Here is an 18,298-nt window from a genome sequence, read left to right as displayed (position 1 = left end):
GATGAAGTCAATGCGCAGACAACTCATGATGCATGTCTTAAAAATTTCAAATGATCTCCGTAGACCCTCAAATCTGAGGCATAGGTACTTTGAATTACATATCAAAACTTAGAATGCTCAGTTTGACCAAAAGGCTGACTGGGTGCAAATGGTATGCTCATGAAAATAGCCACGTTAACTGATATAGCAATGAAAGTACGGATCACTGAAACAGATGGCTTAAGAAACCCTTTCGAAAACTGATCAAACGGATTGGTAGGAGCTTGAAACTAGAAACATAGCTTGTCATTTTTACCAACAATATCCCGGAACAAACATTATGACATGACACTCATTGAGGCAACTTTTAAACTTATGCAAAACAGGGCTCCGATTAGGAGCTGAAACAGGGACTTGTGAAACAACACCAACTGCAAACGGATTGAGCGTTGAAAACTGGGCAAATGGATTCATAAAGACTTGAAAATTTACATGCTGACTCATATTTATGCATAGAATTGAATCTATTTTGAATTTTACCATGACGATCAATGGGGCAAAAGATATAAACACTCAAAGTAGGCTACTTGGTAAAATATGCATTTGCACCTAAAATGCACTTTCAGCTCACCCCTTGAAATGGTTACCTGATAAATTGATCCAAACTAAAATCTGAAAGTTGCACATCACTCCATAGGCCAAATGAAAGGTGTAGGACATGCTTCCCAAGCCTTACCCCTTGAAAATCTACTGGCTCCATTTTGCCCTCTCTCTAACTAGGCCATTCAAACTGACTCATTTCATGATCATTTGGAAATGCAGAGAATTTTTTTGAAATGGGCCTCTAAACTTGACTCAAATTTAATGAGTCCCAACAAATCTGGTGGGGTTTTCTTCCACCACTATTTTTCTTCCAGTATTCTCTGTCTTCATACACTCAAAAAAATGATGTCCTTCTCCTCCATACTTATAGCAAGTTTCTCTAAACACTCTCTTGTCTTGTCTTTTGTCATCTTTTCCAAAATTCTCATTCTGGTAGCCATCTAGTTCTCTCCTCCGGTAGAAATTTCTATCATCTTTCTAGTTTGAATTACCTTCTTTTCTCACTTCCTTGTCCTTTTCCTAATCCATACAGGTTTCTCTACCTCCAATATATCCTCTTCCTCCTTGAAATATTCCTTCGGAAAACTTTCCACTTCTGCCTCTCTGCCTCTGCTCATGTCTTTTGTTTAGCTTCTCTCCTGCTTTCAAGGCATACTAGTAAGCTTCTTCAACATTCTGCAATTTGATCAAACTGAGTTCATCTTGTATAGACACCCACAATCCATTCAAATATCTTGCAACTTGTTCGACTTCATTATCAACATGTTTGGATCGGATATTTAACTCGTAAATGCTTTGGTGTACTCCTTCACACTAGATTCCTTCTGTCTCAAATTTTGCAACTTCCAGAATAGATTCACTTGATAATCAGTTGGCATAAATTTTGATTTCAACTTAGCAACCATCTGATCCCATGTTTTGATCTTCTCTTTACCTCTTCTCTGTCTATCAAGCTGCAAATGCTCCCACCAAAGAGATGCATGACCCTTCAATCGGGTACAGGCATATTTCACCTTCTTTTCTTCCGCGGTGTTTTCAAAATAAAGAAATTTCTCCATCTCCGAGGTCCAATCCATCAATTCATCTAAATCCAACTTTCCATCATATTCCGGTGGGGTAAAATGAGGTTTGGTATTCACCCTACTCAAAACCCTCAAAAACCTTTCTTCATTAGGAGCAATCGTCGGTGGGTTTACTTGTTCCACCGAGGCTTCTTCTCCTTCATCTTCACTCACATCTTCAACATGTTGGCCTCTTCTCTGGGTTGTCTCAACGGCTTCCAACCGGGCTACTATTCATCGCAACATTTCCACCACAATAGAGTCTGCATTCCCACGCTCTCCACCATTCCTATTTCCTCTTCACGCCATCTTCATGCCAATCCTCTGCAGCTACAGGTCAGATCCACAGTCCACCACCCTACAATAAAAATTGTCAAGACATGCAATCTTCGGAATGAAAGCTCGCTCTGATACCACTTGGTGCAGTCACCGGTTAGGAGAGACCTCAAAGAGATCAATCCAGGTCGGTCCGCAAGAGTAAACACAACAGAAACACAAGGATATGATGGAGGCAATGCAGAACTGAATGAATTATATCATGAAAATTGTTTACAATCAACCACTAGCAACCAGGTTACAGAAACTGGCTCATTGGCCTGCTAAAACATGCTTAATCACATAACGGGTCACATTCGGGACCTCAAATCTTCAGATCTATCTTCTATGTTCTATGTCTTAACTTATCCCTTTCTAATGCTCAATTACAATGATTTATACGATCCAAGGGGATTCGATCGGCCCAAAAGGAATCAAATGCCAAAGAACAAGACCTAACATGTAAAAACAACAAGGTCGGCCTCCTCCAAAGAAATTCCTCCAGAAAATCCAAAGGATGAAGTGTAGATCAAAGGGAAGGTCGGCCACATGCCAAGAAACATCGGAATCAACGCTCAGGGCTCCACAAGATACAAAAGGGATCCGGTAGATCCTGATAGATTACAACCAGGCAACTGGTACTAGAAAACTATCTCGGAAACCGATAGTGATAACTTACCAGACTACGATCCAAATGCTCCATAGTTTGGGAATAAGGTAGATGATCAAGTCCTCAAGAAAAATCCAACTCCTCGAGATTCGATGAGCCAATGCCAGAAAATGCAGAATGAAATGCAAAATGGAAAGGAAATAATTTTGGTTGATGCAAGATTGCCTTTCTCCTTTTCTCATTATAAGCACTAGTCTAGAAATTTAAGAGGAAACAAATGCAAGTAAAAGCTTCAACTTCTAAACTACTACAAACCTTAGATAGAGAATGCAAATAGAACTTAAACAAAAGGAAATAAAATAAACATTATCATAAAATCTATTTGTAATTGAGATTTTCTCCAATAATTTGGGATGTGGATGCTCTTGTGCATAAAAAATACCTATTTTGGTAGCATATAATTAGAATAAAATAGAATGGATTAATTACATATGATGGTGTCTCAATTTATATATACATTGGATGGTGAAGATGTGATAAGAATATCGATGGTGGAGGATGAATGAGAAGACTTTGTTAGGATTGAAGAGAGAATGAAGGGTCACAATGGGGTTTGTTTGAATGTGAAAGGCTAGGATGCATTTACCAAAAATAGTAATTTATTGCAATCATAGGAAATACATGAGACAAGTGTATTTAGGAAGCCCTTTATATTGAGATTTGGTGGAAGGAATATACCCATAATTAAATAATAAAATTATGTATTATTTAGCCATTTAAGGTGGAAAATAGGGTACTTAAATAATTATATGATTATGTATGAGGGTGGAAAGGGGCTAATTAAATAATAGAAGGTTGGATACACTAAGTGAGGTGAGTTAAGTAGATAATGTATTTATTTAGTTAATTGGGACATAGTTGTACTAGGAAAATATTAGATGTCTACACTCATATACCTCATCTACTCTCACTTGTAAGTTTAGTTGTCTTCACTTTATTATTTTTATTTTTAATCCAAAAGTATGTTACAATATCTATATCCAAAAGTATAACTTTTTTGGTAGGATAGGGACATGACAATAAGTAGCTCAAACTATGAATGGTATTTTAGAAACTAGAATGTATGATTTTTTATGGGAGTTTAAATTTATTACATCTTAAACAAATCCAAGCTTACACGACATTTCCTTACTACCAAAGGTCCCTCGTATAACAGATCACATAGACCACTTAGTTGTCCCACACAATCAAGACCTAACTCAAAAGGAACCTTGGAGTGATATCTCTCACTTTTCAAGAGCGGTTGATGATCTTTGTTCACTTAGAGTCGGTTGTGCTAATCTCAACATCAATAATACCAAACCTATCAGAGCCAATTATTAGCAAGTTGTTTGCATTTTTTGTACAATTTTACTATCATATTATAAATAATAGTTCAAAAAAGGCACCAAAGCTCCCATGATTGATATTAAAAAAATTACTTATGGGCATCTGTAGACCAAACTATGTTTACTCTTATGAAAGAATATCCCACTAAATCTCAATACCACACAATTCAAGCTAGCACTCTTAATGCAAATATACCTAAATTTTCAAAGGTACAAAAGAAATCTAAGGTCAAACTAAATGTCCATTCCAATAACAAATATTTAATAATAGAAAAAAATGGTTTCCTTCTATCTACCAATCAAAGTTGATATGAAGTGTATATTAAATCTATAAATTTTTATAAGGTCTTGTGTGAAAGTTCAAACTAGAAAATGAAGGTTGTCTAACATGCAAAATAAACCTTGTTTGAGAATGACCAAATCTACTTATACTTGCTAGCTTACAATAAAAATACCCTAATAATACTAGCAGTAAACTTAAATATAGATGATAGTATCTATTATGTTTTAAAAAAAAACAAATTATAATCATATCCATCCTTAGATGATCCATTCCCTTATTTTTTCTAAATGAGTTTCTAGTTTTCAAACTTGATAAACAAAAAAATCATAATATAATTGAAAATAATAATTCAGATAATTACATAAAATATGAAATAAAATATATGTTTTGAACTACTTTTTATATGATTCTTCTTCAATATCTATACACAAAAAAAAACAATCCTCTTCTACACTCTTTCTTGAGATTGAATATTTTACCATGAAACTTGGCAATAGCAAAAGAGTATTAAATTAATTGAAATGCTCAAATACATTGACATTCATATCTAATAAAAATGAGCATGCCATCACCATAGCCTCCTTAGTTATGCAATTCCATAGGTAGTCAAACACTTTATTAATAAAGCTGCTCAAAGCTAGTTGAGAAGATCTTTCAAAAAAAATTATAAAATATTATATTTGTCTTTTGATAGTAAAATAAATATTAAAATTTATTTGTGTCATATTTAAAAGTGAAGATTTTAGATTTTAGTAATGTTAATAATATCATTCTAGCAAACAAAATAATTTTAAAGTCAATAATGTAATTTCATAAAATATTTTTTTATTGAAAACAAAATTTATTTTCATATTAATTTGACTTCCCTCCTCACAATACAAAACAATTTTTACTGTATATATAATAATGTTCAATGACATTCAAGCAACAACAACAAAACATTAATAGAGTTAAAATTTGATCAGAAGTATTTAATATATTAGATATGCCAATAAATAGTATTAATAATTTGATTTATGTGACAATTGTTTCTAACATGAATTAATAGAAGAAAGATAAATAATATTTTTAAAATTATTAAAAGAGATATATGGTCATTTCAATATTATTAAATAAAAACAATAATTGTAATATATAACATTGCTGCTCATGACAACTGATTAAAAAAAAAAAAAAATGCATCCATAGATATATTAATATTTTTGTCTTCTACATAAACTATTTATAATATAAAATACAACATTTACATAAAAATTAAAATTTATTAAATTTTACTTATTTAAAAATAAACCCAACACCTTGTTATTATTTTTTAGAATGTCTTTATGCTTTGCTACATTACTGAAACAAACATAGACCATTGGAGATCACAACATAAAATTAGCATTCATTGTATGAAATTTTAATCATTGAAAGAGAAATTAAATGACTATCCAACCATCATGATGCATCATGCTATCAATAATTGGATGTTACATAACTGAAATTCTGACTTCTCTTCAATGACAATAGAGTGCACAAGCTACAAACATCCTCATCTATGAAAAATCAAAACTTCAATTATATAACATCTAACCATAACATGATACATTCTGATCAATGAACAATGATATCCAAAATATATGCTCAACACATTATCTATTATCTATTATTTAGAATGCTTTTATGCCCTACCACTTTACTGAAACAAGCATAGCCCATTGCAGATCACAACATGAAAATAGCATACAAAAGAACTAACAGTGTATAACAGAGGCTTAATTAACCTGCTGAAAGGAATTCACATTCAATGGTGATTGGGAGTCAAAAGAGCTCAGATTGTACACCAGTTGGAGGAACCATATTTAGAACATGGAGGCATGTAGGTGGGTAAACAGTTAAAAATAAGAATCCAACTGAATAAGAGGTGGTGTAATAACATAGAATATGCTCAGATCTTTCCCCTGGGGCCCATAGTAGGGGGCTGCTGAGGGCCTTTGAGAATGGGGAGGATGTCACCTGTAGCATTGCTGGTGGCACTTGTCAACGCTAGACCTCCTCCCAACACCAGAAACTTCAACAGAAGCCCTCTTTTTGTGAATGGCCCAGCAAATGTCTCAAAGAATTTGCTCTGCAAAACCCCAAACCCATTACTTTTCCATCACTGAACAATAAAACCCATTATGCAGAATTAGTAAAAAATCAACAAATTATGAGGTACCTGCAGAGGGTTATAGGGAGAAGGGGCATCGGAGCCATAGAGATCCCAGGCGCCAGTGGTGTTGCTGATGTCCTCCAAATCAAAGTAAACACTCTTATCCCCATACTTGGCCACCACTACGTTCCTGTGTTGCAAATCTAGTCTCTTATTCCACTCTGTTTTTCTTGATTCTCACATCCCAAAAAACAAACAGAACAGAAAGAATTGAAGAGAATTTGGGGATTATGGTGGTGAGTTTGAATTACCTCTTGGAAGATTTGGGCATTCTGAGGCGGCGTGAAGGCATGGAGAGCTTCCGAGCAGAGAGAGGGAGAGTGGCGCCGCATAGGCCATGAACTGCAGCTTTGGGCTTCACAACACTGGCGGTGATTGCAGCCATCGTCTCTTTGCTAATCGTATGGATGGTGCATATGCTTATTGCTTATGCTTGTTTGGGCTTCTTTGTATTACTAGCCTTAGCTTGGTATAAGATGCAACCCAACTGAGTGGTGACAAGTGTTCCAACTCTTATCCATTCCTATCCATACTTCGCCCCCAACCAATTGAGATTTGTAGATTTGGTAACATATAGGGTAGACATAATCATTTCTAAATTAATAGGAATGAAACTCAACTTAAACTAATAATAAGTGAGATCAGACATATGAATTTAAATGATCCATAAGGAGTTTTTTTTGGTTATAAATGATCCATGAGGAGTTTTTTTTTGGTTATCTTAATGTGATTGTTGTTTTTGTATTTGATTGGTTGATAAGTTATGATTAGTGTGATTACTTAGTTTTTATAATGAATGATGATTAATTAGTATAAATAGATTGATAATATTTTTTTATTATTTAGACAAGTTTGTCTATTATATTTGCTAGTTTAAAATTGGTTTGTGTTTCTTTAATTTGTAGAAGATGTTTACTTGTATTTGAAAGCTCCATGGTGTTAAAAGGTGTCTTTAGGAGATTATTTAGAAACATAAGGTTAAAGAGCTCAATTTGTCTCGAGAATGATATTGAGACTTGAAAACAATTTAGCCACAATAGTAACAAGCTCAAATCAGCTTCACTATGTAAGGAACCTCCAAAGAAGGTCATCTCCTATCTAATATATTCTAATGCTAACCTATACTAATCATTCGTACAAAAAAGGGATACAAGGAGACAAGAGTGTTAGAAGTACGGTTGTCGTTGCATCAAAAGATCAACCTGTTAATGCCCGATACAATGACTAGACTTATAGAATCCATAGGAGGTGGTTAAGCCATGTCATAAACCCGAGTGTTGCGTTGCACAACACAAGGAGACCGAGGGCACACACCTTGCAACAATCCCCCCCAACACAAGCGGGGAGGTTTGAACCTAGGACCCAAGCTTTGATACCACTTGTTAGAAGTACAATTATCGTTGCACCAAAAGATCGACTTGTTAATGCCCGATACAACCACTTGACTTAGAGAATCCACATGGGGTGGTTAAGCCATGTCACAAAGATGAGTGCTACACTACACAACACAAGGAGACCAAGGGCGCACACCTTGCAACAAAGAGTTCAAAGAGATGCATAAAAGTAAATGAGGCAATGTGCCATAATAACAAGACATAAACTCTACAAAAAAAATTAAAGGATGCAAGAACACAACCCACAAATGATATAGAACAATAAACTCATCTCAAATTACAAAGGGTTAGAAAGGACTTATGAGGACTTCAATGTAAACATTAGATGCCCAAAGAGTGCAATCAATCAAAACATGGATCTCCTAAGTAGGCAGGATTTCCTTGCAATTGATGGCAAGGAGGAGGTGTGGGGGCTCTAATGCTAGTATTAGATACATGTGGGGTTCATTCAATTCTAACAAGAGAACCAAGACCAAAATGTGTAAATAAGTACCAATAATATGCTCTATCTTCTTCATAGATTCTCTCTTAGAAAAGAGAAGAAATCTCATATTTTTACCTCACCCTAAAAAGAAAGGACCATCCACTTAGCAAGAGACCCGATGGATGATATTTTAAGAGCATGATATTCATCATTATTACATATAACCAATTAATCATGCATCTAGGAAGAGTGATACATGCCAATTTTATAGATTTGTAGACTAAGAGAATATTCCTCACACAAGTTCACTAGCAATGGATCCTCTTGTAATAATCCTACAAACAACCTTCAAACATAAAATATTCCACAAACAATGAATAATATAGCAATGTTTCTAGTTCTTGTAGACCTTTTACATGCATTAAAGGGAAAAATAGACCTAAAGGAAGATGTAGAGAAGAATCACACAATTGAAACAATAAGTTACAAATGGAGAAAGATTTAACTATGAGTAAAATTATAGGAAGAGTGCATTAAAATCCTCATGCCACTAATTTGCAATTGCTTACAACTGATAGGATACCACAGAATATGTATACATAGTCCAAGGCCATTCTACACTAGCTCCTAGAACTTGCATTTAGCCTTGTCAAGTTCAAAGCTACACTCTTGTACAATGCAATTTAGAAACATGAATTAGGAAGGTTCTACCAATGAGTTTTCCTACTCCCCTATGGTTCTACAATCATCAACTAACTTCTTAATGAAGCGAGATGGCTTCAGGCAATAACATCCCAAACACATAAGAATAGAAGACTAACCCCTGACAGAGGTTTTGAAATGCTCAAACCCTTCAAACTCTATGTACTAACCATATAGTGATATGTTCTCCACTTCTATCAAATCAAAGAACACATGTTCGTTGGGGAGAACACACATTACCCACCAATGAAAAAGAGAACAAGCCAAATTTGGATTTCTAAGTGGATTAAAGGTCTATAATTTTGTTTTAGTAGATCCTAAATATGTCCCATTTCATCCAAGGTGTGTTCTTTACTCTATCATATCCCTTCATATCACAAAATCCACTAAAAATGATTATTTCCAAGAACTTTATGCATAAGATTTTAATTAAGTAAATCGAGAAAGGTCTAAACCCATATACATAACAATCTAGCAACTTTATACATAAGATTGACCTAAAGGTTGAAATCAATAAACATGATCTTGATGACCTTTCAACGTGACTTGAATTTTCATATCACACCTCCCTAACCAAGAGGCTTTTGGTCCCTAGAATCTCACCAAATTTAAAAATCAATCAAATAATTCCCCAAGTCCACAAGTTTCCTTAAGAAACCTTCTTTTTATAACCTGGAACTCACACGCATGCTCTATTCTTCAAGCATATATGAATTAGTCATGGACACAAATCTACCCCTTGACTAATCAACTTAAAACATCAACAAAACCACAAGGAAAAACATTTCTCACCCATGTAAACGTCACTTGAATCTCACTATCCTTCTCTACAATGTGTACATGCTTTCCACTTTGTGGCAACTATATACATTATCATTTATCATTTTGAATCTCTGCAACATTTATTATAACTAGGTGCCTTCATGCAAATATTTTTCTTCATTCATTAGGACACCTAACTTTCAAAAATCACTAACTAGTCCTCTTTATTTCAAGGTATACCAATGGTTATTCCTAGCCTACCAGCATATGAATTTATTTACAAATAAATAATTGCCTTTCAAGTAAAATCTATATTGATTCTTGTGCCCAAAATAGTTAACAAACCTCATATGCAAGTAGGATCTACTAAAATTTGATCATATATCTTCAAAGGCACAATATAAAGCAAAACATCATCCTTGAGCTTTGACTTTAGAATCAATACCAAATTGCACAACTTGCAGATTACCTTCATGTCTACTCTGTGTTGCAACCATTCCAAGGTATATGGATGTGGTTGATGTGCAAACTCCAATCAACTAAGTAATTATCTTGGAGTAAGTGATATTAATGTGATAAAATGATTTCAATAAAGTATTTAAATTTTTTGGTGTTCCACTCGTATCCTTTCTTGAAATAATTAGGTAAGATCTTCTTCACCGTGAGATTTTTCATCATTGTTCGAAACCCTCTTTTTGAGTTTGGCATGAGCTATGTTCTCTTCTTCATCATAGGAGACTCCATTGAATTTTGTGTAATTTTCCATGTATAATGGTATTTTTACCCTTCGCATGAGAAGGAGCCAATTCAAGATCTATCTTTCAACACCTCTCTTTCATGTGACCATCTTTATCACAATTGATGCAATAGAATTTACTCTTGCTTTTACCCTTTGATTTTCCTTGGAGCATTCTTCATACTCGTCCATCATGGTTTTTCTTGCAACCATGTTGATGCGCACTACATCTATGCTATTTTAAAGGGACCCCCTTCTTGTCCAACTTGACATAGTATGCTTCAACACATGCCTCATATATATTTTGGGGTTTTTCCCTTAGTACTTCTCTTTGTAGGTGATCCAAAAACTCACATATACTTAATCAACACCTCACATTCCATTTTCCCTTCCCAAATTGAACAACTATATTTCTAAACTAACACGCATAATATTGTACACCCTACCTATGCTCTTGCTTCAAATGATGTCATTGCATCACCCTTTCTTCTTCATGTAAAATCAAATAGAATTGCTTGCAGATTAAATAAAACCATTTGAATAATTCCACTTGAATATTTGTGCCATTTTTGGGTTTCCAAAAGAGTGTGTACAACTCTCATACCATGTGAATGAACGCGTTCACAAATACAACCTAGCAACACAAATCTACTAATTCAAACATATTTTGTGAAGGTTGAATTTAATTTCCATTTGTGAGACATGTTGATTGATCTTATCTACACTAATTCCACCATTATAGGGATAAATAACTGTTATTTCTTCTCTTTTAAATAACCTCTCAAATGAGAACTCTTCTTGCTCATGATTGCTCTTCTCAACTTTACTTTCCTCTTAAAGCTCTTTTGGCATTCTCATTTCCCCTATCAAGGTTAGCATTGTGCTCTAAGATCTATCAAACTTCTCTTTAGGATCGGTAATCCTCACAATATTCACTTCTAAACTTTTAAAACATGCATCTCCATCATCCTTGGCATCACTTTCCATCGTAACTATACTTAACCATTCTCTTTTGTGATTTTAGGATCTAAAGGAAAAATATCACATCTCCCACTTGTTTTAGGTTAAGGCATAAATTAGAGAATTAACAAACAATTAAAAAACTTAATGAACATTGGCTATAAAATATACTTTGATAGAACCTAATATGTAAATGAGATGGTTTCCTCATATGAATTCCCAAGCAACTACTCTTACAAAAACCTTTCAAACAACTTATAATGGATTATAAAGTAATTTTTTGTAATTCATTTAAACTATTGACATGCATTAAAAAGTAAAACATGCTAAAATAAGCATCACACAAACAAAACAACGAGCTACCTTTAAAACTCCTGGCGACATAAAACTCCTTACACCACTCTTGTTCAAGTGTTTACAAGTGATAGAATGCCAAAAAAAAGTCGATACATAGGACAAGAATGATATACACTAGCTCTCGACACGTGTGTTTAGCCTCAACAACGTATACTCTTACAAGCATCAACTAACATTGTCACGTGAAGCTATATGGATTCCCAATAACCTTTGAACATGTAAGAATGGAAGATAAAAAATGAAAAGATATTTTGAAACAATCAAAGAGAACACACGTTCCCCATCATCCTTTTTTTTGTCAAAGAGAACACACGTTCCCCACTTGTGTAACTAGAGAACACAATAAAAATAGAATTTCAAGTGGATTTAAGGTTTGTAATCTGGTCTTTGTGGACCCTTAAGATGTCACATTCCATCCTAGATTCTTTCTTGGCTCTACCACATCAAAAAAATCCACTTACAACTATGAATTTCCAATTAATGCATAAGATTAATGTAAAGACTAAAAATGATGACCAAAATCATCATGATCCCTCAATTAATTCACATGCCTCCAATTAATTTACTTTCCCCACACTCCCTTTTAGTGGGGGAATAAGGGTGTTGGGAAACTGTTGCATTTACTTAAACCTAAGAGTATCAATATTATAGCATGGAATCACATAGGATGTTGAGTATAATTCATATCCATGATAGGGTGCCCAATGACATTCATCAATCCCAATGATTTATGCTATGCCCAATACAACCAACTCATACCTCTTTTAAGGCTTTTGATACATGGTGTAGGTTAATCTTGATTAAAAGAGTGTATTTTATTTTATCCTCATTCATTTAATTGTTAAGTTCATTAATTTTATCTTGGTTCTTCTCCATGGGTTTATTTTAGATGCAGGAGCATCGAATCATTTAGTTTCGGTTTACTTAAAGAATCTTGGTTTTATGTCAATTATCAAAGTTATGGAATTTATGCATGTAAATGATGACAATGTTGGTTGATTAAAAGATAGTTGAGAGGAAGGAAGTAGGAAGTAAAAAAGAAAAGGACACTAATTATTGTAAATTAATGATTATAAGGGGGAAGTCGATTGGGAAGAGAAGGCTCTGGCCAAACAAAGAAAGAGGGAGAACAAAAGAGCATGGAGGGGCATAAGAGAGGAAGATGTGGACATGAAGGCAAGCCAGAGACATTGGAATGAAGAAACAATGGTTCAAGAAGATAGTTTTGAATGTCTATAGAAGTAGGTAATTGATTGGGAAAGAAGGAAGTATGGATCAAAGAGAATGGAAGCAGAGTCAATAGGAAAGAGGGTCATTGAATCTTAGAAGAATCAGACCAACCAAATGTGGCTATGTAGGGAACACATGTATGTATGGCCTAATTCAATTGTATGTCATTTAATTGATAACAAAATGATCATTGTGTTGCTCCATTATTGTACTATGTTTCTTGAGGATCATGTTGCCTAGAACGTGTTATACAAAAATTTATGTTGGGACTGCTTTAATCATGTCACTTTATAATAGAAAGTCTTCCATTAAGTTACTATATTTGTAACTTGTGTGAGTGTGTCCTCACATAAACATCAAAGCATGAATATGTGAGGGGTGTGTTATCATTTTGGTATCAAAGCCTAAAAGGTTTGGAAATAAGAAGTTGACAGTCTCAAAGATTTGGGTGAAGAAGTTAGTTTGTTCATAGATTCTTGGAAAGTAAGTGTATTGAAAATTGACATGTTAAAGAAGAACTTAGCTACCAAAAGACTGGGTAGTAAGGGAAACAGGGAGAGAGCCCTAGGTGAGGTATCAAGAAGACAAGAGGAGAAAGGATAGAAAGATGCAGCAACATACGAAGAAAGAAAATATTGAGAAGAAAGAAAATATGAAGACAAATAAGAGAAAGCAAGATACAAAATTTGATAGAGAAATGACAAAGTTGAGAAGGGATTTTGAGAGGTGTAAGATTATGTTGAAGGTATGGATTGAGGGAAGAAGCCAAGAATATATTTGGTTTTGGCCAATGGAAAATAAGTTTTTAAGTGGCTGGTAAAGATGATTGTGAAGAAGATAAGAAGGCAAAGGATGGCTACCTTCAGAAGAAAAGATGGAAGTACGAGAGAAACCCATAGAGGTTTGGACAACAGAGAGTTTCCAAGTGAGTAAAATGCACTGGATGAGGTGAAGGAAGTTCTCATTGTGGAGAACATGGGGAAAGACAAGAAAGAATGGAGAGAGGAAGAAGTGCAGAAAGTAGCACTGGAAGAAAAGAGTAAAGAAGAGAGGAAAGCTTCCACAAAGAAGGCACTTATGGAGGAATTTTGGCCTCTTATTTTATTATCTAATGGTGTGTGTGAGTATGTGTATGTAGGAATGAGAAATTTTATAAGGCAGGTTGTTTACTCCCTACAGAAGTGTTCTATAACTATATAGAGTAAACATGAATGTAACAATACACATAATCAACACAACAGTCCAAAAATAAAACATCCACATATGGCCAGAATGATATAACTTTATTTTCAGAATATGTAATGATTATACAATCATTCCTTGTTCGTAATAAAATTAAGGAATATATACTACTTGATGGTTGGTTAAGAGTGTCATTAGTCAGTAACTACCAACTACTCGGGAACAATTATTCATTACATTTCCAATTATTATCAATAAAACATTATTTACCTACGTTGGCAAAATTGTCACTAACATCAACCCCCCCCCCAAAAAAGAAGTTGTCTTCCAAATGACAAAGACAAAATGGGGCTAATAAAATACAAAATCTACGAAGAATAAAGGGGTGGGAGGATGTCCCTAGAGTGGTTGAGGACATCAACTTGGGTGCATTGTGGGGTGTGGAGAGTTACTGGTGAAGTTGTTGCACTTGCTCAGCTCGAAGCTATAGGTTTCACTAAGCTACCTTCTAGCACTCATGTGTTATCTTCACTAGGTCTACCACCTTCATAAGGCCCTTTTTCGTACACTCCAACTGCCCTACTACTAAGTGTGCCCATGTCTCTCCCTGCTGCCTATATGTCTCTATCGTGGCCACCCTCTAATTCTCCAACTCTTCCTCTATATCCACTCTCTACTCCTTCTCAACGAAGGCAAGTCATTGTTGCTGAATCGACTCCTCTTGAGCAATTGTTTCCTACTCCAATTCAGCCATTTTCTCTACCTCAGCCTCACTTTCTAAGTGGTTTACCTTCTACAACTAATAAAATATATCTTTGAACACACTCTCCATGCTATGTAGGGTTCCTAACATACCACCCTATCCCTTATCTAGATGTGTTCATGACCATTCCTCCACCATCTCCAATGTCTTAGTAGTGGCCCACCCTTATGCTATACAAATTCCTTTTCACATCCGCTACTCATGAAGGTGGGGAGTCTCTTGGCCTTTGTAGGTACAAATCCTATGTCAACCTTCTTGGAAAGCTCTTCCACTCCTTGGGTGACCATAGTGATGCCCTTCCACTCTACGAGATACCTTTGATGTTGGCAATTGACACTCATCCGGTGATTTCAGGTGACTTTTGGTAGTTGCTTATTTGTTTAGAGTTGTCATTGATGGAGACTCTTCTTGATTATTTGATTTGGCAGTCATGATTCATCTTATCTGGAAGAAGGAGGTAACCGGTAGGTAGTTAACCGGTAAAATAGGGTATTTCTATAATGTTTTGATCCGAAATAATTTCTGATGATTGTGGTAATTTTGGTGGTTGAATTTGTGTTCTTGGTGAATGGGAAGATCTTTAGGAAATGTGTGAAAACACTTTTTTGGTCCAATGCTATGTTATGTTCAAGATTGAAGATGAGCGCATGGGTAAGCTAGTTGCGGCTGGCTCCGTCCACTATTATTAATTGCAGATCCCTACTATTGTAATGGGCGATGGAGTCGACTTGGATCTACACACTACACTTATTGAAGCCAACTTAAATGAGATTGTGTTTGTGTTAAGACCGGATACATAAGATCGATTTGTCGATTGATTTTCAGTGTGTGTTAGTGGTGTGATGATCCATTTTGGTGCGATTGAGCACATTTTCACGTGTGTACTTTGGTTTCAGACCAACCGGTAGCTGACTGAGACAAAAACAAAGTATTCAGCAAAGAAAAGACAGTCAAAGATCCAGTGCTTAACCAAAACTCATTCTTGCATAGTCAAATGCTAATTGAGAGTTCATTTCCTTGTATTTTCTCATTGTAATCAAATTGTAAGTCAGTGAGACTTTCCTGAAGGTTGTAGCTTTCTGGGAAACTATATTTGAGCAATGAGCTCTAGGCAGTGAGCTTGAATGCAAGTGCATTTCCCATCTATGTAATATTTATGTACTCCTAGCCATAATATATGAATACTCTGGGTTCCAGCCCCACCGTGGTTTTTCCCTTTTTGGGTTTCCACGTAAAAAATTCAGTGTTGTGGATTTGTGTATTCTTTGTTGCATGTTTATGTTCCTTTCTGCTATGAATTGCTAACCGGTGGATAAAGAATAAGTTTGTGGATTTAAAATCTGGTAGATCACTGATTCACCCCCTCTCTCAGTGATCCTTGACTCTAATAATTGGTATCAGTGCCTAGTTCCTCTTAGGAAGCTTAACTGCTTGAGGAAGATCTGGGAGATTGATTCAATGGATTCCGATTTTCAGAGACAACTCAATGTGGCACTTGAGGATCTTGATGCAGTTAGAAATGAGGTTTGTACCTTGAAGAAGAACTTGAATGCTGATGATGAATTCAATGGTGAGCTAAAGGATTAATAAAGCATTTGTAGGGAAAAGAGGAAGGAATTAATGGACAAGTTGAAGGAGAAAGAAGATCAGATCATGGAATACAAGTATAAAGCTGATGAAGTTGAGAGAAAGTGTTGCTTTGAATAATGAGATGCAATCTATTTTTATGAGATTGACTAAGGAGATTGAGGACTGGAAGAAGAATGAAGAAAATTTGGTACAATCACTGAAGGAAAGAGTTGATGAATGCTTCAGGCTTACCTATGAGAATGATCAGTTGAAGCTTGAGTTAACACAGTCAAGGAATAATGGTCAAGATCTTGAAAGATAGATTGTTACCTTGAGGGATGAACTTTCTACTGCCAATGAATACAAAGACAAATTCAAAGCTAGTTCAGAAAGGCTTAATGAGATGCTAGAAAGTCAGAGACATGGAAAGGATATGTGAGGCCTAGGATATGAGAAAGGTGAATCCTCCAGATTTGGACAAGGCAATGAAAAACCTGATCAGAAGAAGAGAAAGAATCCTCTGGTAAGACAACCTAATGCTCATAAATTCAATGGTAGATGTTTTACTTGCAACAAGTTTGGTCATATGGAAAGTCAGTGTAGATGTGGGATGCATAATGGAATGATGAACAATAATAATATGATGAACAACATGAATAATGTTCCAACCACTACCTTTACCATTCAATGTTTCATATGCAATAATTTGTTGGCATTTTTATGATGTTTTGATTGTCATTGATGGACACACTTTCTTGATTAATGAAATATGCTCAATCGGTAATTGTTCCAACTGGTATTGTGTATTATTGAAAGTATAGTCTTTAGAATCGGTATTTTGCAGAAGATGTTTACCGGTCACAGATTGATTGAAGAGCTCAAGCGGTATGAAGACTCCAAGTGGTACGAGGAGCTCAAGCTGTACGAAGGACCTAAGTGGTAGTTAACTTTTGATTGGAACACTATGATCTACCAGTCTTCATTTTTGACAATCGATAATTGGTATATTGTATTAACTGGTATTACCATGTGATGAGTTACCAACTGGCATTTCTGTAATGTGTGATGAGTTATCATCCACCGACACTTTGGCAGTGATTTTGTGTCATGTTACCAAATGTGTCTAGATGCACTGAACCTAGGAACTTATAGTCTAATTCTATTGGACCGACATGAAATCAGTTTCCTTTATAAGGACATCATGTCTAGGGTTTGCATGAGAGATATGTGTGATAGAAAAGGTTATGTGCGATCATTGTAGAGCAGATTAGGTCTGTGTGAAGAGATAGAGTGTGGAAATATTGAAGACTGAAGTAATGCTGAAATGCATTAACAATGAGCTGACACGGATCTAATTAAGCATATTGTGCTATTGTCTAGATCATTCACTTGTTGATTACTAATATCTTCGACAAGTCTGAAACCCTTAACCGGGTAGGCCTAGCAAAGCCTTTGTAAATACTCTAACAAGGTGGTTCACAATTGTGGATCTGAAATCCTTTAACAAGGTAGTCTTTAACAAGACTTATCTCCTAACAGAGATCTAGATTCCTAACAGGATATGTTCTGGTGAAGAACATTGTATGACCTTAATTGGTCCGACCTTAACTGGTATGGTTTCTATTCTACAGATAGTTACTTGTGAGTTTCTGCTCACCGTGGTTTTTCCCATTTGGGTTTCCACGTCAAACATATTGTGTTATGGTGATTGTGCTCTTGTGGGTGAATGCTTTGTTTTCTATTTGTTTTGCATTTATCTTAACTAGTTTATTAGTGAGTCTATTGT

General features: G+C 35.2%; 1 protein-coding gene across 1 annotated transcript; it reads right to left on the bottom strand.

Annotated features, from left to right (window-relative positions):
- Nucleotides 1-5,976: 5,976 nt before the first annotated feature.
- Nucleotides 5,977-6,939, bottom strand: LOC131035894 (photosystem I reaction center subunit VI-1, chloroplastic). Its single transcript, XM_057967656.2, has 3 exons — nt 6,685-6,939; nt 6,440-6,563; nt 5,977-6,349 (listed from the first exon to the last, which is right to left on the bottom strand). Exons 1-3 carry the CDS (start codon nt 6,816-6,818, stop codon nt 6,170-6,172), a joined length of 438 nt encoding a protein of 145 aa, XP_057823639.1. The 5' UTR covers nt 6,819-6,939; the 3' UTR covers nt 5,977-6,169.
- Between the last annotated feature and the right edge of the window lie 11,359 nt (nt 6,940-18,298).

The sequence above is a fragment of the Cryptomeria japonica genome, chromosome 8 (assembly GCF_030272615.1).
Source record: "Cryptomeria japonica chromosome 8, Sugi_1.0, whole genome shotgun sequence".
NCBI lineage: Eukaryota > Viridiplantae > Streptophyta > Pinopsida > Cupressales > Cupressaceae > Cryptomeria > Cryptomeria japonica.
The sequence above is the reverse complement of the archived record's forward strand: the minus strand, read 5'-3'. Positions and strand labels throughout refer to the sequence as shown.

Coding starts and splice junctions, on each gene's coding strand:
- LOC131035894 (XM_057967656.2), bottom strand. CDS start 6,818: ATGGCTGCAATCACCGCCAGTGTTGTGAAGCCCAAAGCTGCAGTTCAT. Junction 6,564..6,684: donor ATGCCCAAATCTTCCAAGAG/GTAATTCAAACT, acceptor TTTGCAACACAG/GAACGTAGTGGTGGCCAAGT. Junction 6,350..6,439: donor CTCCCTATAACCCTCTGCAG/GTACCTCATAAT, acceptor GGGGTTTTGCAG/AGCAAATTCTTTGAGACATT.